General features: G+C 42.9%; 2 protein-coding genes across 7 annotated transcripts in view; one reads left to right on the forward strand and one right to left on the reverse strand.

Annotated features, from left to right (window-relative positions):
• Positions 1-118: 118 nt before the first annotated feature.
• On the forward strand, positions 119-25,354 carry CEP57 (centrosomal protein 57). 2 transcript variants are annotated; one of them, XR_008464914.1, is made up of 12 exons: positions 119-213; positions 5,123-5,279; positions 8,332-8,511; positions 9,325-9,446; positions 10,330-10,446; positions 16,544-16,621; positions 17,841-17,945; positions 18,105-18,185; positions 18,540-18,784; positions 19,451-19,595; positions 22,287-22,999; positions 25,027-25,354. XR_008464914.1 is itself a non-coding variant. In XM_054191918.1 (11 exons), exons 1-11 carry the CDS (start codon positions 184-186, stop codon positions 22,521-22,523), a joined length of 1,497 nt encoding a protein of 498 aa, XP_054047893.1. In that variant the 5' UTR covers positions 119-183; the 3' UTR covers positions 22,524-25,354. The 2 variants fall into 2 exon arrangements, 1 of the variants encoding a protein (XP_054047893.1); XM_054191918.1 differs by having other exon boundaries at positions 22,287-25,354.
• Positions 24,598-26,905, reverse strand: part of MTMR2 (myotubularin related protein 2) — a 65,421-nt gene continuing 63,113 nt past the window's right edge. For all 5 annotated transcript variants that reach the window (XM_054191868.1, XM_054191886.1, XM_054191877.1 and 2 more), the window contains exon 15: positions 24,598-26,658. In XM_054191868.1, the coding sequence (XP_054047843.1) occupies positions 26,497-26,658 (162 nt within the window). In that variant the 3' untranslated portion in view covers positions 24,598-26,496. The remainder of the gene's footprint in view (positions 26,659-26,905) is intronic.

Below are 26,905 nucleotides of genomic sequence, written 5' to 3' on the forward strand. Positions count from 1 at the left end.
TTGGGTAGCTCAGCTGTCACTCAAATCTGAGACCGCGACGGGGGCTCGCACTGCTCAGGGGTGGGGCTTAGCCTCGTTTCCTCCCTTCCCATTGGCAAGACGCGGTGTCAATCAAGTGGGAGTCGATCGGCGCGAAAGGAGTGCCTTAAAGGGACAGGCGCGAGCGTGGGGCCCCCGGCCGACATGGCGGCGGCGCGCGGTCTTCAGCGCACGGTGAGGCTGGGCCGCGTCTCTGAGGGGGCTATGGCGGCTTGGGGAGGGGGGGAAGAGCCTGGCTCGCCCCCGTTGCACGGCGCCGGGTGTAAGCGCCGGCGGGGTCTCCTCAGGCGTGCGGCCCCGCGCCGGCCATGAGGGGGGAGGTGGGCCCGGGGCCTTCGCCCGCGCCGCAGCCGCTGTGAGGGGAATGGTGGGCAGGCTGGGGGTCAGGGTCGGAGCGGGGCCGCGGCGGGGTCCGGGGCAGCGGCCTGCTCGCCCCCGGCCTGCCCAGAGCAACGCGGGCGGTGAAAGCTCCTGTGTCTCTTAAATGCAGCGATTAAATGTATTAAAACCTATCATATATGCACACATGTTTTATAAAAGAGCTAGAAAAAGATAAAGGTACTGTGGTAGCAGCCTTCTTACCGTTTCCCGTGACAGTGTCGGCAGAGCGTGTTTGTAAGTGAATGGGATTAAAATTTTGTAATTCGATTTGTTTTCAGAAATAACTTGGGGTCGTGACCCTGAAACCACCTGTTCCAAAGGCAGGTGAGGCTCAATTAAGCGTTGGACTGTAATTACGGTCCAGTTAGGCTGGCACAGCGAGCTGCTCTTGGAGAGCTGGCTGTGGATTTTGCGTCAGCTCCTTTCCACTTACGAGACGAAAACATTCCCTTAAACTGAGGTTTAACTTCAGTGTATGCCTGTGTCCTTAGGCCTGCAGGAGCAGCTGGCAGGTTTGGAGGTAATGTGTAGGTGGTGGTGTGCAGAGGGACAGAATTTCCTTGTTCGTGTCCTGCTCAAGGTGCTGAGGGTAGAGAAGGAACGGGACCCGAGTCCACCGCAGGCAGGTGGCGTGAAGAAATTGAGGCTGGGCTGGAGCAAGCACAGCGAGCTGCACTGAGCTGGGTGTTTGGGGCTGCCTGCCTCCACCAGATCATCGCCTCAAACACAAGTTTCCACTTGGGTTCCTTGTTTCACGTTTTGGCTTGAGGTTTGTAGCTCTCTGAAGTCAAGTGGGTTTTTTGATTGGCTTTTTTTGGTGAGTAGCTGTGCCTTATGTAGGAGGAGTAGAGATGGTGAAAAGGGTGCAGCATGATGGTGTGGAAGATATGTCTCGTGAGGGTTCATGGTTTGGGGTCTCCATAACTGCATGGTGGGCACCCAGCTTCGTATTCTCTGTCTCCGCCTCTGCAGTGTGCCCCCGTGTTTACACCTGCACCAACAAGAGTGGTGACAGCAGGATATATCCTATATCCTTCCTGACGGTTTTGGTTTTTTTTTTTTTTCTAGCATGCATAGAGAAAGATGGAAGGAAACTAGTTTTAGTCTTAAGTAGATGAATGTAGGCTGTTTACTTAATTTAGTTAGTAACAACAAAAAAAAAACTTTTAGGAAAAAAGTTGACTACTGAAGACTCTGTATGTGTTGAAAAAAAGCAAAAAGCAAACTTTACACTTCCTGAGCTTTGAAAATAGTTGCTTTTAATACATCTGGCATGCTACAGCAGAAACTTAACAAAAAATACTGTATTGTGGCAACATTTTCTCTTTTTTTTTTCCCTTCATTTATGTAATGGCTTGACTAAGTTAACTTTTTAATGTCTGCTTTTAACTAGAGACGTTATACAAATTTAGGGCACTCCTGACATGGCGTTCTATCAGGCAGGCACAGACAGCACTTGGGTTGGTCTCTGGTTGATAGGGGCTGTTCTTCCTTCCCTGCTCTCCCAGTAAGGCAGCACTGAGGGACAAGGGCGGGCTGCTAATTGAGATTGTCTTTCCAAAATAGCTATTTTGTAAGTTCTGATAACTAAGTACTTGGGTATTTTATGTTTGGTGAATTCAATACCTGGTTATTTTGGTTTTTTTCCCAGTCTGTAGATGACTTTCCCCTATTTCAGCCTTTTTTTTTTCTTTCTTTTTTTTCTTTTTTTTCCTTTTGTTAATGGAGTGTGAGGACTACTGGGTGTCATTTAAAGCATTACCAAGCTTTTTTTTTTTTTCCCCCTGTTCTGAGCACCTGTGTAGAATTTGTGATACATCCACTCTATTTAAGTCCCTTTTCCCAGTGCTAAAGTGCTGGTACCAAAGGCTTGGTGTCTTCATGCTTTCTTGCTGCAGTTATTGCCAGAGAGACTTCCTGCAAATGCTCAAAATTTCTCCCTCTTTAGTTCTACAGTTTGTTATAAATCATTGCTATTTTTACTTTTAATATTGGATCTAGTCAAATTGTGTATGATAATGACAAAAACATAGAGATTTTTTTACCTTTTTCTTGCTGAAACATTTGGTATACCACTGAGATTAATAGTCTTCTGGATAGTTTTTCATGGTGTTGTATTTCTTTACTGCATCAGAGAAGAGACAGCGTTATGGTGGGTCGTTTTTACCATCTATACAGGTTGCATGGTTTGAAAAGTGTCCTTCTGCCCCAAATTGCTGATTGGTTTTTGAAAACTGTCTATGTGAGGTTGTGTCTTTATTTTTTGCCCCTACTGTGTTCAGGCTTCAGAATCTTCAGGAGGTCACTGCATGCTGCTAGTGTGTTAAGCTGTCACTGCTCTGTTTTAATGTTCCTTTTGCGTGCTTGAGTAGGCCAGTGATGGCAGCAGCAATGAATTTTGGAAGGTAATGTCCTCAGACCTGTGAAGGTTAAATGTGCTCAGCTTGTGACTGTTACATCATAGTGTTGCACTTAGCTCCTCGTGGAACCTTTAAGCTTCTTCATTTACGATTATGAGGCTTTAGTGTGGCTTAAGGAAAGAAAGACTATAGGGAGTACCCAGAAAGGGAGGAAATTTAGTTAGCAAATGTGGCCTGGTTGAGATTCAGAACAAATGTATGGTGTTCCCTGATTTTCATACGTATTTTTTTATGTTTCAGGATTTTCCTGAGCATCGCAGTGTGATGCTCCCCATGAGAATTTCCAAGAGCAGAAACAGACTTACGTAATTTTTAATGACTTGAGAGAAAGTGAAGAGCAAAGAATAGGTGTGATATTTTTGTCTGAGATTTGTGATGGGAGATTCCTTAATGCTGTTTCATAAACTTTCTCAGTTTTTCACTCAGGTGTATTGAGAAGTAACTGTGAAACAGAATATAAGATAGTCTTTTTCTTAAACATATAATGAAAATATAGCCGGTAGCAAGTGGCTCTTTAGATGATATTGCATAGGCAAAGAACGATTGCCTATACAATAGACAATATTTCAGGACAATTTTTTCAGTATTTGTTTCAAGCAGATAGCTGTACTGACTATTCTGCTATTCAAATTATACCTGCATGCAGCTGAAATTTAGAAGACAGGCGACTAGTTGAAAGCCTGTATTTGTTTTGCTCTGTGTAACTTGGCGTTCAAATGTTTGAGTATGCTAGCATTTTCTTTGGGTCAGTCTGCTGTTGGCTAGATAACGCGTAATTATGCCAGTAAAAACAAACAAAAAACCCCTGTGGTTTGTGATTTTTATGTAATTATTTTTAACCCACAGATGAGATTTTACAGGTGGAAAATAAAAGATGTCGAGAAAAATTGTGATGCTGGCAGCCCTACTTTGGTCTCAGACTCATTCACCTTTTCTTTTGCCTGGTTTGTGGGGTACCTTTGATTTGAATGAATATCAGACAAAAATAGTAGATGGATATTTGAATCAATAGTTTCTGCTGTCTGGGCTGTTGAGGTTTGTGTTGCTCCTCTTATTCTGTTGCCTGCTGCATAAAGTACTGTGTTTTGCTTGGTTCATTTTGCCTTTGTTATTTGGTCTTATTCATTATTCTGCATTTAGTATCCTGTAGCGCTGGCGGTATTTTTGCAGGAGTGAAGTTTAGATCTTAATGTTAGCAGGCTTTCATTGGACTTTAACATTACACATTCTACAAAGACCAGTATGGCTGCTGAGCATAAAACAGCGTGTATGTGCACGCGTGCAAAAATCTGTTCGAAATATTTTTGTAAATATATTCTTAATTAGGGATTAGTGTTCTAATTGGCCATCTGTGGTAGCAAAAGTTCTTGTGCAAATGCAGTTATTCCAAGAAAAGCACTTAGGTTGTGTAGGAAATGTTATAAATGCAAACTGCAAAGCATTCATAAAACTGTGCGTAGGAATACTGATTGATACATTCAGGGTACTTAGGGTCCTAATTTTCTTGTGCATAACAAATCATTTGTTATTTATAAGAGGAAATTAGCTGTGTATAGGCTTTAAATAACTTACACATTTTCTTAATTTTTGTCACCTGTATTATTTTGCTTCCTCATAATGCATTTTGAGCTGATATCTGATTTTCTATGAGATACTTTCACAAATACTTCCTGTACTTTAAGTCACAATATGCTCCCAATAATTGGTGTTTGCAAAAGCTTAAAAAAACCCTGCCGAGATCAGCAATTGCTCAGTTGTCAAATTAGTGAAGTAAATGCTCTGTGGAAAGCTGCAGGAGCATTGCATCTGCCTGCAGCCCACTTCTCTCTCAGGTTACCTTCAAATTCTGTTACTGAAACTTTTAGTGGTGGGTACAGTTGAGAGAAATGACTTTAGCACAGTAAAAATAAGCATTAATATTTTATTTAATTCATATACACATACCAGAAAGCTTAGGCCAGGTAGCCAGTTTTTGAGTCAAACCCATAAACATGCTATACGAGTGCTGTGGCCCTTTTGCTTAGAAGAATCTTGTTAGAAAGCACACAGTTCAATGGTGTCCCGACTGCACAGTGTGTTCACAGCTAGGTGGGCCCCTCTGGTCATTGCATCATCCAAAACACAGTGAATGTTTGGAAAGTTGATGTAAGGAAAGAAATACAGCTTTTGAGGTATTAGTCTCCTGCAGTAGTACTTCTACACATCAACTAATTGGATTCTACTGTTTTGTTGTTGTGACAGGGGAACAAATGTGCTAAATAATGGCTTTGTTTTGTTTTCAGGATGATCTGCACAAAACTCATAACTCTGCATCAGCCACAGATGGACTCTCTGCAGCTTCATTTATAGAATATCCAAAGTACAAGCCATTTATTAATTCAGATTTGCTGCGCTCCCCACGGAAACCAGTGATTCCATATCCTGAAAGCAACAGCAGAGGTAATAGATAAACAAGGTTATTTTCTTACCTGTCTCCAAATCATGTGGTGAAGTACTGTATCTTCAAATCTACAAAGGTTGCAGTCTTACTATATTTTTATCACTTCCCAGTGATGTGCAGGTTACCTGTTTTGTAGGTCCTTAGCGCTTCTCTTTCTGAAGAATACCTAATGAAAGAGGTACTCTTACAGCTGGAGAAAGATGCTCCTTTTCAGTAGGAGAGAGCTGTAAAATTGAGTACTTCATTAAATTGTCCTGACTTGTTTTCTTTGCCCCTTCTCCAGTCCTCCTCTCCTGAGTTCATAGCTGAGTTTGAAATAAGGATACTTTAATCCCCAGACTGGTTTGGAGCAAAAGAGGAGGCTTGGCCCTGTTGAAATATTAAAACTTATAGATAAAGAGTATAGCAATAATATTTATTATATCAGTGAAGGCTTGGAGGATACAGAAAAGTTCAGCATAGTGTTGAACTGAGAGCTCACAACACCAAAAAGGGAGGCGATTTTACTCCCATTTGTTCTTCCTCGTTTCTAGGCTGTTCCTTCTCCCTTCTTTCCCACTCTGGTCCTCGTGTTCATCTCCAGATAAGCAGATGCGTCTTGCCTGACCTGACATGAACAGAAACATTCTTGGTTAGTTTTCTGTTATTTTAGTGCCTTGGCTTGTCGTGCAATGAGACATACTCCAGACCTGCCTTGGGATATGTATAGGAGGCAGCTTAGGGAGTTGGGAGGCAAGAGCAGAACTGATCCTTTAATGTGAGCTGTTTGGCTCCGGGTCACTGCAAAAATACTCCCTTTAAGACTCAAGTTGCATGGAGTTACATGAAAAACTTGATATTTTTTCCTTATAAGGAGAAAAGTGAGAAAGATTTAGGATAAATCCTAATATTACTCAAACTAAGTAGAAAAATCAGCATGATAGGCTCAAGTCCCAGTTCCAGTAACATAATTCATGTCTGAATTATTAGAGACTTCTATGTTAACGACCTAGAAGATGAAATCTCAATTCTTGGAGCGCTATTTAAAATGTAGTGTATGCTCAATGCCGTCAGTTTTTAGAGTGCAGTTGATACAAAACTAAAGGAACCTTGTGGCAGATAAAGAATTGGATGTGCAGGAAAGAGCTTCCATATGAATTACTGATGCAGGAGTGGTTTTTTAGATTATGTTGCATTAGTGACTGACTTCCAAGTTTTCACTTGGCAACTTTTTTCAAGCAGGGAGTCTGCCAACTCTGAAATAAGTACAGGCAGAGGGAGACAATCTGATAAGTCATATGCCTTTTTAAAAATTATGAAATGTCTTTATTTAAAAAAAATAATTATGTAACTATTAATATATACTTAATATTCAATTCAACAGACAGATGACACTATCTTACGCTTTTTGCGTAGGTTTTAAAAATGCAAAAGTCTTCTGGAGTGTATATTTCAGTAAGGTTAAGGATATTGGAATTAACTTCAGATGAGAAAGTAGGTTTGATTGTGCTTGGGGGTCCTTACTGTTACTCCCACCCCCTAATTTAAAAAAAAAAATCATACTGAAAAATCCTGAAATTAAATATAGTAAATTCTGCTTATTTTGGTTTGAATTTATTTGTATATATGCGTGTCTCAGCATACATAGTTGGTTTTAATACTCTAACGATGACTGAATGATACTTGGCATCCTGTTGGGTTTTATCTTTATCTATTCATTTCTTGAATTGCTTCATTCCTGTAGTTTGTTAGTCATTATTGTAAATATACAGAGATTTCAATTTAGCTCTAAGGTAACAAAGCTGTTTATAGTTTCAACTCTGCCCATTTCAGCTGAGTCCTAGTAACTGTAACATAAGTAAAGAGAAGAGGGTACAGTTGGTGACTCTGATCCTGCAAAAAGGGCCGAGCTGTCTGTAACTTCTCCTTAACTGTGACTGCTGTCACCCACTTCTTATTTACCTAACAGGTACCTTAAAGCAGGTAGTTTTTGTTGATGTCACGTTAGAATGTGCTGTTCTGCACTTCAAGATTTGATGACTTTTTACTCTGGTAAAATGAATTCTGATAACTATTGTTTGTTGGGGTTTTTCGTAATCTGAAACTCAAACAAATACGCAGTCTCAACTTTTCTGTGCTTGTGCATTTGGTAATAAAGGTGGTGTATTCTTTCTCTAGTGTGAGTTTAAGCACAAAGGAGTGGGTTAATGTGACCTTGCAGATTAGTCTGCTATATGAGCTCTGTGTACAGATGTTCCTGTGTTTTACTTTAACAGGACTATATAGGGCTTATAGGTTTATGGTTATGGTTCCCTCTGCAGAATTAAACAATACAGCTAAGAGATGTAATGCATCAGATTACCAGCAGATGGTCTAATTGCAAGGTGATGTGAGTTCTATTACAACTGTTTTCTTTTTGTGGTGATGAATATATAAAGGTTTTCTTGAGTAATTGTCAAAGCAGGGAATGGAACAGGAAGAGGGAAAGTTTTTCAGCTCAAAAGGAGATGCATGTCTTGGGGGGGAGGAGGAGAACACAAGTGCAAAAACAGAAGAATCAAAAAAGAGCTGCCACTTAAATAAATGTTTTTATGGTCTGTCTAATAGCTAATCTTTATTCTGCTCTGTGACTATTCATAAGAACGTTGTGTTTTTGTATTTGTTGTGCTAGCATGCACTGGTAGAGGAATAATAATAACAAGAGCTGACACTGTTTTAGCTACCTAGTTCTGACCTTTCATTTCCTTTTGATAAAGAGTCAGAAGATGCACTGTTTGTACTTAGTCTACAGAATATTTATGTGTCTTGTTCTGGGAAATGGATGCATCTTTCCCAAATGTTTCAGATGAAGGTATGCACCAATAGATGCCCTATCTATTCATTTGAGACTAGTTTTAGGATCAGTTATGGTTTCACGGGAAGCGGGTCTTAATTCCTGGAAGGAGCCTTGGATGCTGGTAAGGAACACTGACTTTCTTACATAACATGCTTTTATCAAAAGGTTTCAAGTTCAATGTTTTCTTGAAGTGGCGATTTGATGGTATCTAATAAAAGGTACTTGTTCAATTACAGCAATATTTTCTGCTCTGAAGAACCTCCAGGAAAAAATTCATCGACTGGAGTTAGAACGGCTTCAGGCAGAGGAGAACGTAAAACACCTCAGCAGAGAAACAGCAGACTATAAAAAAGTGCTGAGTGAACAAATGCAACACAAAGAGCATGACAAGACTGAAGTGTCAAAGAAAAATCAAGGTTTTTGCAAACTTTATATAGATACTACAGAACACTATTGTGGATGAAATTTGAGCTTTATCAATGCATAAAACTGTTTTCACAGAATCATAGAATAGGTTCGTTTGGAAGGGACCTTTAAAGGTCATCTAGTCCAACCTCCCTGCAATGAGCACAGACATCTTCAACTAGATCAGGTTGCTCAAAGCCCCGTCCAACCTGGCCTGGAATGGTTGTAGATGCCCTATCCCTGGAAACACTCTGGGCAACCTGCCCAGAGTTTCATCACCCTCACTGTAAAAAATTTATTCCTTATATCTAGTCTGAATCTACCCTCTTTTCGTTTAAAACCATTAACCTTTGTTCTATTGCAACAGACACTGCTAAAAAGTTCGTCCCCATCTTTCCTGTAGCCCCCCTGTAAGTGCTGGAAGGCTGTTAACAGGTCTCCCTGGAGCCTTCTCTTCTCCAGGCTGGACAACCCCAACTCTCTCAGCCTGTTTTCATAGGAGAGGTGCTCTGATCATCTTTGTGGCCCTCCTCTGGACCTGCTTCAACAGGTCCTTGTCTTTTCTGTGCTGAGAATTATTTTTTAATTAATTAATTTAATATAGTTTGTTCAGCATCTTTTGCAGTGACACACAGATTTACAATAAATAATTCTAAAAACATACTTTGTTTCAAGGATTTGCATGCATACAGAAGTTCAGGAGGCTTAGTCAGTGGGTTTCTTTAGATGGTCCTTTTCCTGTTTGTTTTGGTGCTGTCCCGAAAACAAAAAAAATCCCAGGAACAATCAGTGCATGGTTTCACTTTTCTGCCTTTTAACTTCAGAACTGGCTTCTCAGCTGGCAGCTGCTGAGTCTCGGTGCAGCCTTTTAGAGAAACAGCTGGACTACATGAGAAGAATGATCCAGCATGCAGAAGATGAGAAGTCGCATCTCTTGGAGAAACAGGTGTGTTCTCAAGATTATCTTCGAGTTAAATTATAAAAATCATGAACTATGTCATAATTTTTTGTAGTTGCTGTAATTTTATTATCTTTAAGCATGGATGTCTATTTTGGATAGCCTTAATATACTTGGGTGTGGATAATTTTCCTACTTAAATTTCCCAGTCTTATCTGGACTGTGGTATTTTTGGACTTTGACCTGTCTCTAAGGCAGTATCAGGCTCTAATATTAATAAGAATTGATTACTTCTGAGTGCTTGACTTACTGCAGAAGCTCATCCTTATCCCTCAAGTGTTACATACCCACGTGCCACTGGGAAAAAATCCTCCCTTTTGTGTTTCCCTCTTCGGGTCTTAAGGGATTTTCTTTACTAGTACTGCTTTTGCTAAACTGGGGCTGAATACTGATTCTGTAGAAATAATAGTAAAATTTCTATTTCCCACCATCAGTGATTCTGGGATTGGGCCTATATCTAAAGTGAACTTGAATTTTGTTTTATAGGAGTATGGATCTCCTAGAGCTCTGTTCATTGGTCTCTGTGGCTATCCTGTTTCACTCTATTAGATATTTACTGAAGAAAAAATATACAGAAAGCTATCTCTAATAGCTGAGTAATGAGAATTTTTTACCACATTGGGTTTGGAAGAAGAGACTCTGCAGAATTCTCTCCCATCTGAATCTGGTTGAGTGTGAGGCTCCCAGTGTTGATTGAGCCAGTGGCGCAGTTGCTCCGTAATTGTAGCACCGTTTAAAAATGCACAGAGGGAAGTAGTAGCTACTTTGGACTGTTTATGGTTTCCTTTTGTGCTGCAGACACAAGGCTTACTATAGATGGTCTTGGTTTATTGTGCTCATAATTGTTTTGCTTTTCACTTCTCCCTTCAAGGGTTCGTTGGAGAGAGATCGGCTGCTTGATCAATCACATGTTCAGTCTAAGTTGGAAAAGCTGGATATGCTGGAAAAAGAGTACAGCAGACTTACTACCATGCAGTCCATAGCAGAGGTCTGTCATTTGTACTGGATACTGTATCAGATTTATCTTGTTTATTGTAATCAGCACTTTATAGCTATATGTCAATAATAGGGCTGAGCAAAACTTTGTGCTGTGGAGAAAGCAACTAAATATCTTCTTCAAGCAAGTGTTGTAAAAACTTGCAGTTACTGCTGGAAGTCTAAGTAGGCTTTATGTCACTACACTTTGTTTAGCCTTAGCGGTCTCTGTTGGTGTGCCTTTTTTGTGGTTAGTTGGTGCATAGGCATGTAGGACTGTGGGCATTCCTAAGCTGCCAGCCTCTGAGTTGCCTTGCATGATGCTGGATGCTAGCAGTTATATTCTGTTATGACCCAGATTTGACTTGATTTATGTGGGTTTGCTTGTTGTTTTTTGTTTTTTTTTTTTTCCTCTTAGCCATTTGCCCTTCTCCTTAAGGAAAATAATTACTAGTTATTTTACTTGCAGAGCTCTGGAGCCTGGCATTGCTTAGCCTCTAGCTCTGTCTGTCAGTGTTTGAATCAGTTTGCCTCTTCAGGATTCCTTTTGACTCTGTAGCTTTTATAAGTTCAACACAACTGTATTTGGTCATATTCTTTCTGTGTACCATCTGTAGTGTTGGCTTCTGAAGTCTGGTCCACATACCTCTTCCCGCTGCTATAGTGAGACCACAACACTCCTAAGCATGGGAACAGAGGGCTTAACTGGGCTTCTACCTGCAAATTTCCTCCATCCAAAAGCAGCAGATAGTACATGATTAGACTGTGGTATTGAGGACAGCTCTGGACTCTATCAAAATTGTAGGCTTGCCACCCTGCACTCCAGCCCTTAACAGGTGCTACAGTAGATGGTGTTTTTCCAGGAGTACACAAGGAGATGTTTGATAGTAAATCTTTAGCTAGTTGGTCTGCTGCAGGACCTTCAGACACGACAGCTATTCTTGTGAGTCCCTGACTGAAGGCAGTTGTAACAAGCTGTTTAAGATCCTTACACCCCATTTTTGTAAGCTGCATTTATGGAGTAAAAGTACCTGCATTGTTCACCTGGGCCGGATTCTGTCAGAGCTGATGTCTCCTGGGCCTTGTTCACTGAAAGTAGTAGTAGGCTCCTCCAGGGCTGAAATAACTGTTTCAGCAACAGGAGTTCCTTTCTCAAGGGCTTTTATCAAGCTTTTGACTCATAGCAGCTGGAGTTTGGTGGAGATGGTTGGGTTTTTTTGTACCTGGCTTGCAAACATAATTTCAGCGTAACAGTTTGTGTTTGTTTGGGTTTTTTCCTGTATCAAACTAGATGTCTCTGATATCTTCAGGAATTTGTGGTTGTCACAAGTCTATTTTAGTGGAATTGGGTGTTAAAGTCACAAAATTTTAAATCAATTGTAGGAGCTGAGAAATCTGGATTTAGTTCTGACTAAAGGTCATTTTCCTTGTGATCACTTTGTTGTCATGAGTTGTTTTCTAATTGACAGGTGTATCTGGCACTGTGCTTGCAGGGTGTGTTTCTATGTGAGCATCCATGTGTCAAGTGTTACCTTGTAATCCTGGAAGGATGATGGCACACTTTGCTCAAAACAGTTGCATCTGTTGCCTCTTCAGTCTCTGCTTTAGTTGGTAGGAATGTTTGCAGGTTTAAGTTGTAGCAAGAAGTAGATAAAAAAGAATATTTCCATACCTTGTGCACTGAAATGAATGGGAAGTGGTGAGATGACTACTCATGAGCAAGCAGTGATTTAACTGCCTCTGATTTCAGACACTGCTGGAGCACAAGTTGTGTGTGGATCTTACTGAGAGCATTTAATCTCTAAAACCTGCAGAGCCACTACTTAGCTATAAGTGTTACCTTCAAGCAATTTGTCATTATTAATGTTAGCTGTGAAAAGGAAATGCTGAGATTCTTACTCATGTGAAGGCCTCCTAATTGGAGTACTTGCCTCAGAAGCTTTTTCTAGTGTAAGTTTATTGCAACTGTAGTCCCACAGTGCAGTCTCTGGACAGCTGATGGAGAGAGTCTGAGCATGGCTGTGTCTGAGGATGGAGTAAGGGGATGGGATTATTCCCTAAAAGCGTGGTTTGGGCTCTGGTCTTGCGTATGGCTAGAATTTGAAGGTATATGTAGATGACACATTTTCAAGAACTGTAGTTGGTAGTAATGGATCTTTTCTTAATCATAGAATCACAGGGTTGGAAGGGATCTCTGGAGATCATCTAGTCCAACCCCCTGCCAGAGCAGGGTCACCCAGAGCAGGTTGCACAGGAACGTGTCCAGGTGGGTTTTGAATGTCTCCAGAGTTGGAGCTTCAGTGCTCTGCCACCCTCAAAGCAAAAAAGTTCCTCCTCATGTTTAGGTGGAACTTCCTATGCTCAAGTTTGTGCCCGTTACCTCTTGTCCTGTCCCCAGGCACCACTGAAAAGAGCCTGGCCCCATCCTCCTGACACCCACCCTTTAAGTATTTATAAGTGTTGATAAGATCCCCCCTCAGCCGTCTTTTTTCCAGACTGAAGAGACCCAAATCCCTCAGTCTTTCTTCATAAGAGAGATGTTCCAGTCCCCTAATCATCTTGGTAGCTTTCTGCTGCACCCTCTCCAGCAGTTCCCTGTCCCTCTTGAACCGGGGAGCCCAGAACTGGACCCAGTACTCCAGGTGTGGCCTCACCAAGGCAGAGTAGAGGGGGAGGATGACCTCCCTTGACCTGCTGGCTACACTCTTCTTGATGCCCCCCAGGATGCCATTGGCCTTCTTGGCCACAAGGGCACATTGCTGGCTCATGGTCATCCTGTTGCCCACCAGGACTCCCAGGTGTCTTTCCACAGAGCTGCTCTCCAGCAGGTCAGCCCCCAACCTGGACTGGTGCATGGGGTTATTCCTCCCCAGGTGCAGCACCCTACACTTGCCCTTATTGAATTTCATAAGGTTCCTCTCCACCCAAATCTCCAGCCTGTCCAGGTCTCTCTGTATGGCGGCACAGCCTTCTGGCGTGTCAGCCGCCCCCCCCCAGCTTTGTGTCATCACCAAACCTGCTGAGGGTGCACTCTATCCCCTCATCCAGGTCATTGATGAATATATTGGACTGGACCCAGTACTGACCCCTGGGGAACACCACTTGTCACTGACCTCCAACTAGACCCCGTGCCCCTAACCACTACCCTCTGAGCTCTGTCTTTCAACCAGTTATCTATCCACCCCACTGTCCATTCATCTAACCCACTCTTCCTAAGCTTCCCTATGAGGATGTTGTGGGAGACTGTGTCAGACGCCTTGCTTAAGTCAAGGTAGACCACATCTACCGCCCTCCCCTCATCTATCCATCCAGTCATGCCATCAAAGAAGTCTATCAGATTAGTCAGACATGATTTCCCCTTGGTGAATCCATGTTGAGTACTTCTGATAGCTTTCTTTTCCTCCACATGCCTTGAGATGATGCCCAGAACAAGCTGTTCCATCATCTTTCCAGGGATGGAGGTGAGGCTGACCACCCTGTAGTTCCTCGGCTCCTCCTTCTTGCCCCTTTTGAAGACTGGAGTGACGTTGGCTTTCCTCCAGTCCTCAGGCACCTCGCCTGTTCTCCAGGACCTTTCAAAGATGACGGAAAGTGGCCCAGCAATGACTTCCGCCAGCTCCCTCAGCACTCTCGGTTGCATCCCATCAGGGCCCATGGACTTGTGAATATCTAATTGATCTCTCACTCGATCCTCCTCAACCCAAGAGAAGTTGTCTTCTTTCCCCGTTACTTCCCCTAATGCCTGGGACTCCTGAGGGTTGGGCCGAGCAGTAAAGACCGAAGCAAAGAAGGCATTCAGTAACTCCGCCTTCTCCGCATCCTCCGTCACCATGGCTCCTGTTTCATTCAGCAGTGGGCCCACAACTTCTCTGGTCTTCCTTTTGCTTCTAATATACTTGTAGAAGTCCTTCCTGTTGAGCCTGACATCCCTAGCCAGGTTTAATTCCAAGGCAGCCTTGGCTTTCCTTGTTTCATCCCCGCAACAATGCGACTTAATGCTAACAATGAGACTTAATAAAACCACACCATTCTGTGAACAACAGAAATAATGAATCCTCACATCCTGTTGTGGCTGTACGCTACCTGCACCTCTCATTTTTCCTGTATCCTTAAATTGCCAGGTGGTGAGAAGCAGCACCTGCCCTGTTACAATTGGGTGTAAGCTGACTGCTCAGCTGTCAAGCAGGTGCTAATTTGCAAGGTAGTTAAGCACAGAGGTAAAAGCTGTCTTCACACTGGAGACATTTCCTCTCTGGTGGAACTAATTTGGATGTTTATCACAGCAGCTGCTTTTTAGAAATACAGGTGTTCTGTATCTTTGAGGGCTCAAAACTTTCTGTCTTTGGTTAAAGTTGTTTGAAATTTATTTCAGTGGCAACCAGAAGGATAGGTAAGGTGATCACACGAAACTTCATTTCTTTAGAAATTGGGAAAAAATACATGTTGAAATATTTGTATTTTTTTCACTGAGATTTTTTGCAGATGTTAGTGATGATGGAGCAGAGCGTTTTAGGTAGCCCAGTGCTGACCTGCAGGGCCCTTCTGTGCCATGCTACCTTACGTGATGGGCAGTGTGTCCAGGGAGCATGTGTGTGTTTGCTCTTAGCTGGCCCTCTGGCCTCAGTCCCCAGTAATCTGTGTCTGCCTAAGGGAGAGCTGAGTTTGGAAGATGGATTGAGTGATACATTTTTCTATAAGCAAGGGAAAAAAAAACCATTTTGGGAAAATAATTTGGATAGATAACTTCCAACAGGGTCTGACGCTCTTCCTGTGCAGTTTGAGCTGAACAGCTGGCTGAGTGAATACTTCGTTCATTTTGGTACAGAAGCATTGGCCCAGCTTCACGTCAGTCTTCTGTTCAAATAGAATTTCCACATTAAAAATTCTTTCATATGTAACAGGTTAAAGATCTTTGTGCGACCGGCCACGTGGAAATCAAGAATTGTGCCATATGCTGTAAAGGGTGAAAGATTATTTAGAGTTACCTGGAATATAACTGATTTGAATGGGGAAAAAAAATTAGTCAAAAGAGTTCTTTTGTTCAACAGAAAAAGTTGGTTCCTTTATATATAGTGCCTTTGTCCTCAGTGTTTATCCAGGGGTTTGCCTTTTAACACCTTTGTATAACAGCTGGTGATGTTAATCTTGTGGTTAATGCTTAAGTAGAGCAGAATGCAAATATTTAAAAGCTCTTTGAGTTTATTAAAAAAAGAAGTGTACAAATATAGCTGTTACTGTGAATTGCATGCTTTTTTGACTTAAATTTAATTAGTGGTTCTGTGAATAATGGTCACTCTTTAGGGGAAGAGAAGGGAAGCTGTTTTGTGTACTGGAGCACTGGATCATGTTTTCACTCTGCTGTATAAAATCAGAAAGTTACTTAATAACTTTCACATTGGGAATTTAAGTGTATCCTGCTTTAAAAAAGGTTTTCATCTTGTTGGAGGGTTTACAAAGAAATGTGTGCCTTCCTCCTTAATTGTCTTTGAAAGGGGCTTTCAAAAGATGACTTACACATTTTTAGCCGTAAAAAGATGAAATTGCTTCAGTTTTGCTTAAAGATATCTCAGAGGCATCATACAAACTTCCCTCCTCTTCTTTATTAATAAGTTGATTATAAGTTCAAAAGTTTTTCTCTTTTAAATGTTTAAGTTACAGAAATTTAGTGATCTAAATAAAGCAAGTATCTCTCAGCTTATAATGATTTGCGATATAGCTTTGTTAGCCCTTCTGTTCTATAAAATCTTTCAGGATAATGTGCTCAAAACAATCTACTTCCTAGGTTGTTTTTACAACTGAAGAGGGAGAGAGAGCCTTGTGTATTATTCTCCCTGTAGGCTACGATTTTACTTCCGCAATTGGTGTCTGAATTTAAATACAAAAATCGGTTAGGTTTTAAGCTTAAGTGCTTGACTGCTGTCTTTATGCCTTTGACTGCTGTACTTGTACAGACAAAATTTCAGCCGTCATTCTAATGCTGAAGTCTTCACTTAGTTTTAAGTCGTAAGTTGAACTGATACACTTTTGCTCAGGCTCTTAGTATTGTAGGCTTCAGTAAAAAAAGGATTGTTTCATTAGTAATGCTATTATTTTTATTCAACTTGGACTAGAAAAAAATGAAAGAGCTGGAACAGAAGCTTCAGGAGGAAGAACACGCGAGGAAGCTTGTCCAGGAAAAAGCAGCTGAGGTAACCAACAGGAAATTTCTTTTGTACTGGTATGCACTGTAATTAGCCCTTCCTTTACACCAACTTTTCAACTAAACTTGCTGAAAGTGCCTCCCATACATAAAATAACGAAAGCCTTGGCTTAGTCTTTTTTTTTTTTTTTTTTCCCATCTGTGTGAGGTACCAAATGTTCTGAAGTTCTGTGAGCTTTTTGGAAACCTTTTTCTAACGGCACCTGTGCACTGAAGTTTGATTTCTTCAATAAAAGAAGCTAGTTGGAAAAGAGGAGTAGAAATTCATTGTTGAGGACGCATGGGGATCTCTGCTTTACATAAATCAAGGTCAACAAGTGTAGTCCCTTATTCATAATTCTAACTAGAAATATTGTACATGAAGGCAGAAAAGAGGCAACATACTATTGGTTACGAGCCCATAAGGACACTGGTCTTCTAACCTGGAAGCGTTGTGTTCATTAAATATTGTATGCTGAGGAAGTATGTAGGTAATGTGGTAGGCTCTAGCATCAACTCTTTCTGTGAGTTTGGGGGGAGAGTGGAAAGGCTGTCTCAAATTAATCAGGATTAATTGTTCTGTGAATGCTTCTAGTTGAGATTGGTTAGGAGGTGATTTCTAAAGCTGTGCCATAGCTTCCTTGTGGAAGGAACAGTGAAGAATGTAGAGCTCACTGTTGACAGTGAGAATCCTAACCTTATCTCTTCTAGTAGACATTTGGTTGAGTTTTTTTTTCCCTTTTTTAATGTCAAATTTAATAGAACAGAAGAAATAGTTGTCTGTTACTGTCTGCCACAGGATCAATTGAGCAGGGTTGGGTGGCTTGACTTCCCTAATATCTTGTCAAGTGTAAAGCACAGCTGACATTTTGGCGCTTGCCTGCATGGGAATAATGCAGTAAGACTCATTCTCTAACTTGCTAGGATTAGTGATGAGTAGTGCTACCAGAGGAAGTATTCTTATTCAATGTTTAGAATCACAGAACGTGTTGGGTTGGAAGGGACCTTTAAAGGTCATCTAGTCCAACCCCCCTGCAGTAAGCAGGGACATCTTCAACTAGATCAGGTTTAAATTGACCTTGGACTACAGAAGCATCCTGAAGTCTTGCAGCCCTTGCTTTCAGAGAGCCTGTATTTTAAAAACTGTTGTTTTGCAAATCTCAGCTTACTTTGTCTCTGATTAACTATTAATATAATTCCAGTAACTCCCCTTATTTCCTCAATTAAAGCTTCAGACAGGCCTGGAAACCAACAGACTACTGATTCAAGCAGCATCACCATTGCTTTCTCCAAAAGCAAGAAAGCCCAGGAAGAAAACTAAGCAGCCAGAGAAGGTAACATGGGGGGAAGAGAAGGGCAATTACTGAGGAGTAAAATTAGGGTGCATGCAGGCAAACAGGAAGGTAGGTTGCCTCTTTTATTACAATGCAGAGGGAAAATGGGTTTGCTGTAGCGTCATCTTCGATAAACATTTCTCTCTTCTTTCCTTCCAGAAATGCTCTCATACAAGCCATCTCACTACGCAGCCCCATTACAGACTGTGTCTGGGTGATGTACCCTTTGTAGCTGGGAAGGTGAGCTGCTTAATTCCAAAGCTTAATGCTCAGTAGCTGCAGCTCCTTGAGTGGCTTTGGCTTGGTGCACTCCTGACACCCAGTGGTCAGATCATTTCATTTACTTTGACTCTTTTCTTCCAGTTTGTCTTCAAAAGGCTTGTTGAATACTGATAATTTGCTGAACTGGCATTTCCAAAACAGGGTCTTCTCTATGCTTGTCAAGCTGTTCTTGTTGGTGCATATTCATTCAAACAAAAAAATACATTGCTGACAGCAAATCAAAATATTATTGTTTTTAAATGTTACCTATTATTATCAAGTAGGTTGTTGACAATGCTGTTTAAAATAAGTCTCTTTGATTTTTCCTTCTAGTCTACCAGTCCCAGTCATTCAGTTGGTGCCAATGTGCAACATGTCCTACACCTGATGAAACAGCACACGAAAGCTTTGTGTAACAGTCGTGTGGTAAATGATACTCCACTGGCAAAATCTATCAGTACTGGTCATCCTGCCAGCAAAAGCAGAAAGTCATCTCTGCCAAAGGAGTCTTCTTCATCCCAGGAAGAGCTCTCAGAAGTGTTGCTGACATTACAAGATGAATTTGGACAGATGAGTTTGTGAGTTTGGTGTATTCTTCCTTGCAGATTATCAGTGTAGATGCTTTGTATTTTTGGAAGGTTTTGCCTGAGAAAGGAGTTAGTTTTAGCTTATCTCTAGCTTATCTCTGTTCAACTGGCTGTAGAGGCTGTCATTTCTCCTTGCAGTTAAAGAGGGATTCTGATAAAGTCTGGACTCCATACCTGTGTTTATATGCAGCAGTATTGAATTTGTGAGGGGTAGGGGAGAAGTGTGGTAACAGCCCCTGATGCAACGGACAAATACTTCGTTAAAGGACATCTTTACCGGTCATTTTGCTTGCCTGGCTTAACAGAACATGAATTGTTATCCCACTGCGCAACTGCAGTGGCTAGACACAAAATAGTAACTGAGTGAGTGCTGAGATCATGCCCTCAACGGGTTATTTCATTATTTTGAATGTGTGCATTGAAGTTTGAAGCTACTTAAGTTATTGAAACCTAGTGTTGCAGCACCCTGCCACCAGGATGTGCTACTGTAACAATGCTGTTAACCAGCAAAACTGTTCTTACTGGGTCATTATGGCATGTTGAACATGTCTGATGACGCTATTGTTTCCTAAAAGTGTTATTTCTGAACTGGGTGTACAAGCACTAGAAGCCAAGGGTGTCTGATGCAGGCTTTGTTCTGTCTGAATTCCATGCTAGTGATCACCAGCAGCTGTCAAAGCTTGTCCAGGAAGCCCCAACCATTGCTGTGAGGGAAGATCTAGAGAGGGAACTTGAGGTGCTGGTGGGAAAGATGGAAGCAAAGGCAGACCAGATCAGCAAAGTCCGGAGGCATCGGTTGCAGGTGAGTTCATTTTGATTATGTTTGTGCTTCTGTAGAGTTTCTGTATTAAGGGGTTTTTTACATTATATTCTAATTCAGCAGCAATTGAATATAGCTGTAGAGCGGTAGTGCCTAGCTTTAGCTTTGATGTCCCAAAGTTAGTCTGCAAGCCTCCATCTTTCTATCCCAGTATTTCTGCAGGAATATCCTTTCTGTCTTACCATGTCAGCCTTGTGCCCACTCTTCATCATGTCCCGAGCAGAGCTTTCTGCTCTTGCGTTGCCTTTTACGCTCCTCTCATCCCCAAGACAGGGGAATGATTGTCTACTGTGTGATAGCAAATCCCACAGCTGTTGAATTCTGTAAACACAGCATAAGCTGGGGGGGCAATACACAATCTGAGAAACAGCACATAGGGCTGCAAGGTGTGAGCCTGCTTCGTGGGCCCCCAGCGGTCTGTCTGGGAGACAATTCTGATCAGATATCACAGAACCAGAGAGTGGTTTGGGTTGGAAGGGACCTTAAAGACCATCTAGTTCCAACCCCCCCTCTAGTGGGCAGGGAACCTCCCACTAGACCAGGCTGCTCAAAGCCCCATCCAGCCTGGCCTTGAACACTTCCAGGGGTGGGGTATCCACAACTTCCCTGGGCATCCTGTTCCAGTGTCTCACCACCCTCACAATAAAGAAATTCTACCTAGTATCTAATCTAAGTCTCCCCTCTTTGAGTTTAAAACTGTTGCCCCTTATCCTATTGCTATACTTCCTGATGAAGAATCCCTCCCCATCCTTCCTGTAGGCCCCCTTTAGGTACTGGAAGGCCGCTATAAGGTCTCCCTGTAGCTTTCTCTTCTCCAGGCTGAACAATCCCAACTCTCTCAGCCTGTCTTCCTAGGAAAGGTACTCCATCCCCCTTATCATTTTTGTGGCCGTCCTCTGGACCTGCTGCAACAGGTCCATGTCCTTCTTGTGCTGAGGACTCCAGAGCTGGACGCAGTACTCCAGGTGGGGTCTCACCAGAGTGGAGTAGAGGGGCAGAATCACCTCCCCTGACCTGCTGGCCATGCTTCTTTTGATGCAGCCCAGGACACAAAACAACAAAAGCAAGTGTAGGGTCCTGCACCTGGGAAGGAAGAATGCCAAACACCAGTATAGGTTAGGGGCGGACATGCTGGGAAGCAGCTCTGAGGAGAAGGACCTGGGGGTCCTGGTAGACAGCAAATTATCCATGAGCCAGCAGTGTGCCCTTGTCGCCAAGAAGGCCAATGGCATCCTGGGCTGCATAGGGAAGAGTGTGGCCAGTAGGTCGAGGGAGGTCATTCTCCCCCTCTACTCTGCACTGGTGAGGCCACAACTGGAGTACTGTGTCCAGTTCTGGGCTCCCCAGTTCAAGAGGGACAGGGAACTACTGGAGCGAGTCCAGCGAAGGGCAACCAAGATGATTGTGGGACTGGAGCACCTCCCTTATGAGGAAAGGCTGAAAGAGCTGGGACTCTTTAGCCTGGAGAAGAGAAGGTTGAGGGGGGACCTGATTAATGTTTACAAGTACCTAAAGGGTGGGTTTAAGGAGGACGGAGCCAGGCTCTTTTCAATGGTTCCCAGTGACAGGACAAGGGGCAATGGGCGCAAGCTAGAACATAGGAAGTTCCGTTCAAATACACGGAAAAACTTCTTTACAGTGAGGGTGACAGAGCACTGGAACAGGCTGCCCAGGGAGGTTGTGGAGTCCCCTTCTCTGGAGATTTTCAAGACCCGCCTGGATGCAGCCCTGAGGGATGTGCTTTAGGCAACCCTGCTCTAGCAGGGGAGTTGGACTAGATGATCTCTAGAGGTCCCTTCCAACTCTGAAGATTCCGTGATTCCGTGACACAGTTGGCTTTCTGGGCTGCAAGCGTGCATTTGCCAGCTCATGTTGAGCTTCTCGTCCACCAGCACCCCCAAGTCCTTGTCCTCAGGGCTGCTCTCAAGCCATTCTCCACCCAGCCTTTATTTGTGCTTGGGATTGCCCCAACGCACATGCAGGACCTTGCACTTGGCTTTGTTGAATTTCATGATGGCTACATGCATGGCTACACCTCTCAAGCCTGTTAAGGTCCCTCTGGAGGGCATCCCTTCCCTCCAGTGTGTCGACTGCTCTGCATGCTCTGATGTGTCAGGAGGTACCTGTGTTCTGATCAGTCACACTCACTCCTGGCACATGTGAAACAGCTGTGCTGAACCAAAGCAACTGCTTTGCATGAGGTCCCTAGCGACAACCAGCTGCACAGACACCTGGGGAAAGTCCTTGTGAAATGCTGTTCTTCACATGGAACTTCTAGTAACCTATATATAGAAAAAATTGTTTTCTACTTGTTGGTTGTTGTTTTGGCTTTTTTTAATCACTAAATGGTAACAGTGGCAAATCAAGTTTTTGTCATATATAATTTTTTTCTATTATGTTCATGATGGAGACATTCCCCCGTAATCAACTTGTCAGTTTTTAAAGAGATAACCTCGTAGTTCAGACTATAAGCTGAACACAGTTCTAAAGATGCAAATACAGCAATGCTGTGTAAGGAAAATAAAATAGTTATTATTCAGGGCAACTTAGACGCATCCGTTTGCTTAACTGAGTGAGATGAGTGGTGGGATATTTCAGCTGTCTGGAACAATTGCAGAACACAAACTGAAACAAGGTCACTGCTTAATGTTTTTCTTTGGGCTTCTTTTTCAGCTAGAGAGACTTAAAAGAGAATGCAAGTCCAAAAAGACTTCTGCTAAACAAATAAAAGACAGCAGGTTCCCCGTGAGTGAGGTTAAAGTAACAACTACAGTAACCACAAAGGGAAAGAATGCTGGTCCCATCAAGGTGAAACCTGGAGAGAAGAGTCGGAAAAATCTTCAGTTGTTGAGAGACATGCAGACCATACAGACTTCGCTACAGAAAGACGATATCAGCTGGGACTACTGACTCTACTGCAGGAGATGTTCTCAAACCATCCCAGTCAAACTTTCTCCCATTCTGGATATGAAGCAGCTGCCTTTCTTGCTGTGTGAAAGAGACTACTGGATGTGAAGTGCACTTTTGAAATATGAGCCCTTAACTCTCCATCCCTGAGTGTGATTGTATATATTATGGTCTAGCTTAAAAGACATTTCATTTTTAAGGTACTCAGCCACCAAATCTAAACGTAGGTCTCCACCAGTTCCTTTCGTGTTACGGCTCCAGCAGTCCCTCCAGTTTCAGCACACTGAGCACCATGGGTTGGTGTGTGTGAAATGCCAGTGCGATTTCACGCTGTTGTTGAACTGTGCAGTGGGAGGCTTCTCATGATGCGTCTTGTTTGAAAATGATGCTGTGACCTGAAGTCTGAAGGGCTTTTCCCAGTTCTGTTGTGTGTGCAGCTGCAGTTACTCGAGCCCTGAGAGAGTCTTAAGGGAGAACAGGTAAACCCTTGGAAAGGTGTCCTGCGTAGCTCTCCTCAAAAAGCTTTCCTAGTTCTTGTTCTGCTGCATTGCATTACTCAGCATTAATGGCAGGGGATGTTTGAGTACTCAAAAAAGGAGCAAAATAGTTTTTCCAAATTATTTTGCTTAATAATTCATTAAATTCAAGTCTAAAGAGTGAAATTTTTCTTCACAACTGTACTTTATGAAGAAGCAAAAGGACAGGGAATAATAACCCATCTCCTAGTCTGCAGCTTTGGGTGGTAAAGGCATGAGATAAACCACAAGTGTTTTAAATTGCAAGTGCCTCAATCATGCCGTTCAGCCCTGGCATCTTGCTTTTAACTTTAAATATGTGCTTTGATGAGCTATCTACTTCAGTAGTGGTGCAATTTGATTTGCACTCTGACTTGCACAGCTGAGTAAATGTTATTTATTATGTTAATAATGTAAAGAATTTCCAATTAATGGAATGTACAGAAGACCCGGACTACCCATTTATACAGCTGAGAAATAAAGCCAGCTTGCCTGTTGAATGAGTTGTGGGAAAGCTGCACTTCTCTAAATTACCTCAGTGTTTGCAGCACTGTGCCCCCTCCAGTGTGCTTTCTGTGGTGACGGGATGTCCTTCTGGTCAGGGAGGTGAATGTGAGCCGCTGGCAAGCTGCGGTTAAGGTGAGGGACAGGGTTGTCCACCCTTGCCTGTAGCTAATGGATGGGGAACTGTAGGGTCAACACAGGCAGAAGGGATTTCGGCTATCTGTAGGTGATCCACCTTGCTTGTCTTCTTGCATCTGAGGCACAGAAAGCTTTAGAGAAGCTTTAGGGGAGAAGGCAGAAGCTGTTATCCAGGCCTGGCACCCCCCTTAACTTTGTTTATGTGAGGGACATGGGCTCTGTGTAGCTGGAGTAACCCCTGGAGAGCAGCTCATCCTGGAGGTTCCTAAAGACCGGAGCTGAAAGTACACTTGGTAATTTCGCTTGGGAAGAGCCTCTGGGGATGAGCTTGCTCAAAGATGGGTTAATGTCAGCATTACCTCAGGCTGCCTTAGATGAGTTGATGATGCAGCTCCTCAGTGATGGAGGGCTTAGAACTATTTTAGGCTCCCTATGCGCTGCATACAGTGAATGAGGTGCCCACGTTGGAATTAAGCCTAGTAGGGGTGAGAGCAAGGAGCAGGCATTGATGCCAGACCATCCATGAATTTGGGCTTAACAGGAGTTACGTAGAAAAATGCGAATATTCCTTTTACACAGATGTTACTGTGGTAATGAACTGTAGAGTGCAGAAATTATTTGATTTTTTTTTTAAATTGTGAAAGTATTTTTGTAATATTGAGCAGCTAAACACTGTATCTGTATTAATACTGGTCTGTATAGGATAAGAGAAACTTGTCCAGAGATGAATTTTGTTTTCCTGTCACTCTAAATCTCAGAGTTTGAACATTAGCATCTTCCAAGACCATCTGTATAAGAATGAGAGAGATTTACATTCCACATACTAAATTTTCAGTGCTATTTGATTAATGTTTGCATGACTAGAAGTCCTTTGGCGAACCACAGAGTTGAAAATAAGGGCGCAGGAAGAACTTTACCCATTTATCAATTTTTATTAGTGTTAAGGAAACCAAACAGTGTTCATCAAGGAACAAAATATACACACATAGTCACTTTGCTAATAGAGAATAACGCTATGAACCATCTATAATGATTGTACGTAAGAGCAGATCTGCCCTTTATCCTTAAAGCAAATCCAAGGCCTTCAGAAGGTATTGTGTGTGGATCCTTTGCACTATTGAACCATAACACCAGCCCCCCCTCTCACAAATGCAGTGATGCCGTACAGCCTGTTCTCGGCCTGTCGGAAGGTGGCTGTGGATTTCAGTGTAAGTACTGAGACACCGATTGCAGTGGAGCAGGCAGAAATGGAGACTGCAGGGGAAAACCCTTGTTACTGCCTTGGAAGGAGCGTGGCTTTTGACGGGCAATTTCTGACACGTAAATTGTCCATTCTTGTACCCTCTCAGAAAATACTTCTCTACCATGGAAGAGAGGCAGCGTGAAGCAGCATGCTGATGGGTGCGTTAGAGAGGTGACCGCAGTATGGGATCCTGTCATAAAAGAGCAACACAGGAACCTGGACCAAGCCCTGCCCCTCTTCCTTAGCGTGGAGGTGAGACGCAGCCTGGAGTAAAGATGCTTGCACAGGTGTAACGTCCTTCACTGTAAGCCCCATCTTCTGCAGCCTCACCTGTTTGGAAGAGCCATGGGGCAGTCGTGGTGTTACCAAGTGTGGTTTTTATCTCCGCTTCTACAGTAAAACTTTGTATTAAAATTGAATATGACTTAAGTTTAGTCAGGTGACGCTAATCCTTGAAGTATGCTATGAGGAAAAAGACCTAAACACCGGGCTCAGAAACTGGCTAAGCTGTTTATCTACCACAATAACCTTAAGCAGCAGTTGCAATGCAGGCAGAAAGGCTTCTTTGGTTGATACGCAGTTGCTTCCATGAGTTAACAGAAAACTGAAACACCTTAAGTATGCCACTATGATCCTGCACAGAAACATTCAAATCGCTGATTATGCTTATTATCCGAGCAAAATGACATGACTGATCCCAGCAGTTCACACATGCCCCTTGGAATTCCACTACCTTTCCCCTGCTGAGCGTGAGGCACTGGAGGCCAGAGAAGCTGCAGAAAGCCCAGGGGAGCCGTGCTCTGCTTCCCCCCCTGCAGAAATAAAGGTGCTGGAGTCGCGTCCTGGCACACCCATGTAAACTGTAAGTGAGACTAAAGTTGCAGATACAGAAGTAAACTTTGTCCTACGAAATTAAGTTGCGTAGGTTGCTCCTCTACCACCATGTTGTATTGGTGGAAGCTGCCCTTTCTTGGAGTAAGGCATCATTTACATGGCTTCCTATGACCTAGATCAAAGCGAAGGGAAACGCAAGGAGGAGGGTGATATGTTTCAGATTCTGTTGCTGCTTGTCTCTGAGTACGTTGGCAAACTCATTAACACTGCTATGCAGACATCCATAGCGGAAGGTTTCATGACTTAACAGCTGTGTTATAGGCTCCGATATAAACTCAGGTTTGATATTTCCTTGTAGCAAAGGGAAGATTTTTCAAACTTCTGAGTAGATGTTTTTCCTCCACAGTACTTCACTCTAGTGCAGAGGCTCTCTTTAAAGCCAAGTGATTTCCAGCACATAAGTGAGCAAAGAAAGAGCTCTAGGTTTCTTTTAGGTGGCAAGTGCAATTAGCTTGTATTATAATCTAGCCACTGAGAAGGTTAATTGCATAGGGGGCTGCCTTTCTTTGTTTTTGCTTAAGCTTCCTCTAGTGCTACAGTACTAATAAATTACCCTGGAGAAAAATAAATAAATAGGTTGGCATCTCCCAGACACCACACTGGAAATCCAGAAGGCTTCAGAAAAGCTGCCCCCATGGTCCCGGGAAGGTACTCGGCGCAAAAAAAAAAAAAAAAGTCTGTATTATACAACAGTCTGTACAGGAGCCACGCACTGTGCGGGAGAGCCGGCTCTCTCCGAGGACGAGGTGGAACGGTTGGTGATTTCTCTCTGCAGTTCCTCCACTTTCTTCTGCAGCTCAGCCCGCTTGGCAAGAAGCTCCTTGTAGCGATTGTGGACAGGTTCCTGCAAGAAAAGGTGGAGGTGAGCGTGGAAGAAGGACGCCTGGACCATGAAGCGTTGCTGCTGACCTGGCACCCAGCTATGAGGGAAGGAGGGGGGAGGTGGGGAAATCATTGCCTCCAGCCCAGGGGTCAGACAGTAGTTGTTCTGGCTGTGGGATACTCATTTTTATCCAGCAAGTGTAGTGCAAGGGTGGCTAAACAAAACTTTGTGTCTGTTCTGCAAGATGACCATTACAACACTCTGATCT

Source organism: Rissa tridactyla, chromosome 1, assembly GCF_028500815.1.
Source record: "Rissa tridactyla isolate bRisTri1 chromosome 1, bRisTri1.patW.cur.20221130, whole genome shotgun sequence".
Lineage (NCBI taxonomy): Eukaryota > Metazoa > Chordata > Aves > Charadriiformes > Laridae > Rissa > Rissa tridactyla.

Coding starts and splice junctions, on each gene's coding strand:
- CEP57 (XM_054191918.1), top strand. CDS start 184: ATGGCGGCGGCGCGCGGTCTTCAGCGCACG. Junction 17,946..18,104: donor AAACTAAGCAGCCAGAGAAG/GTAACATGGGGG, acceptor CTTTCCTTCCAG/AAATGCTCTCATACAAGCCA. Junction 19,596..22,286: donor TCCGGAGGCATCGGTTGCAG/GTGAGTTCATTT, acceptor CTTCTTTTTCAG/CTAGAGAGACTTAAAAGAGA.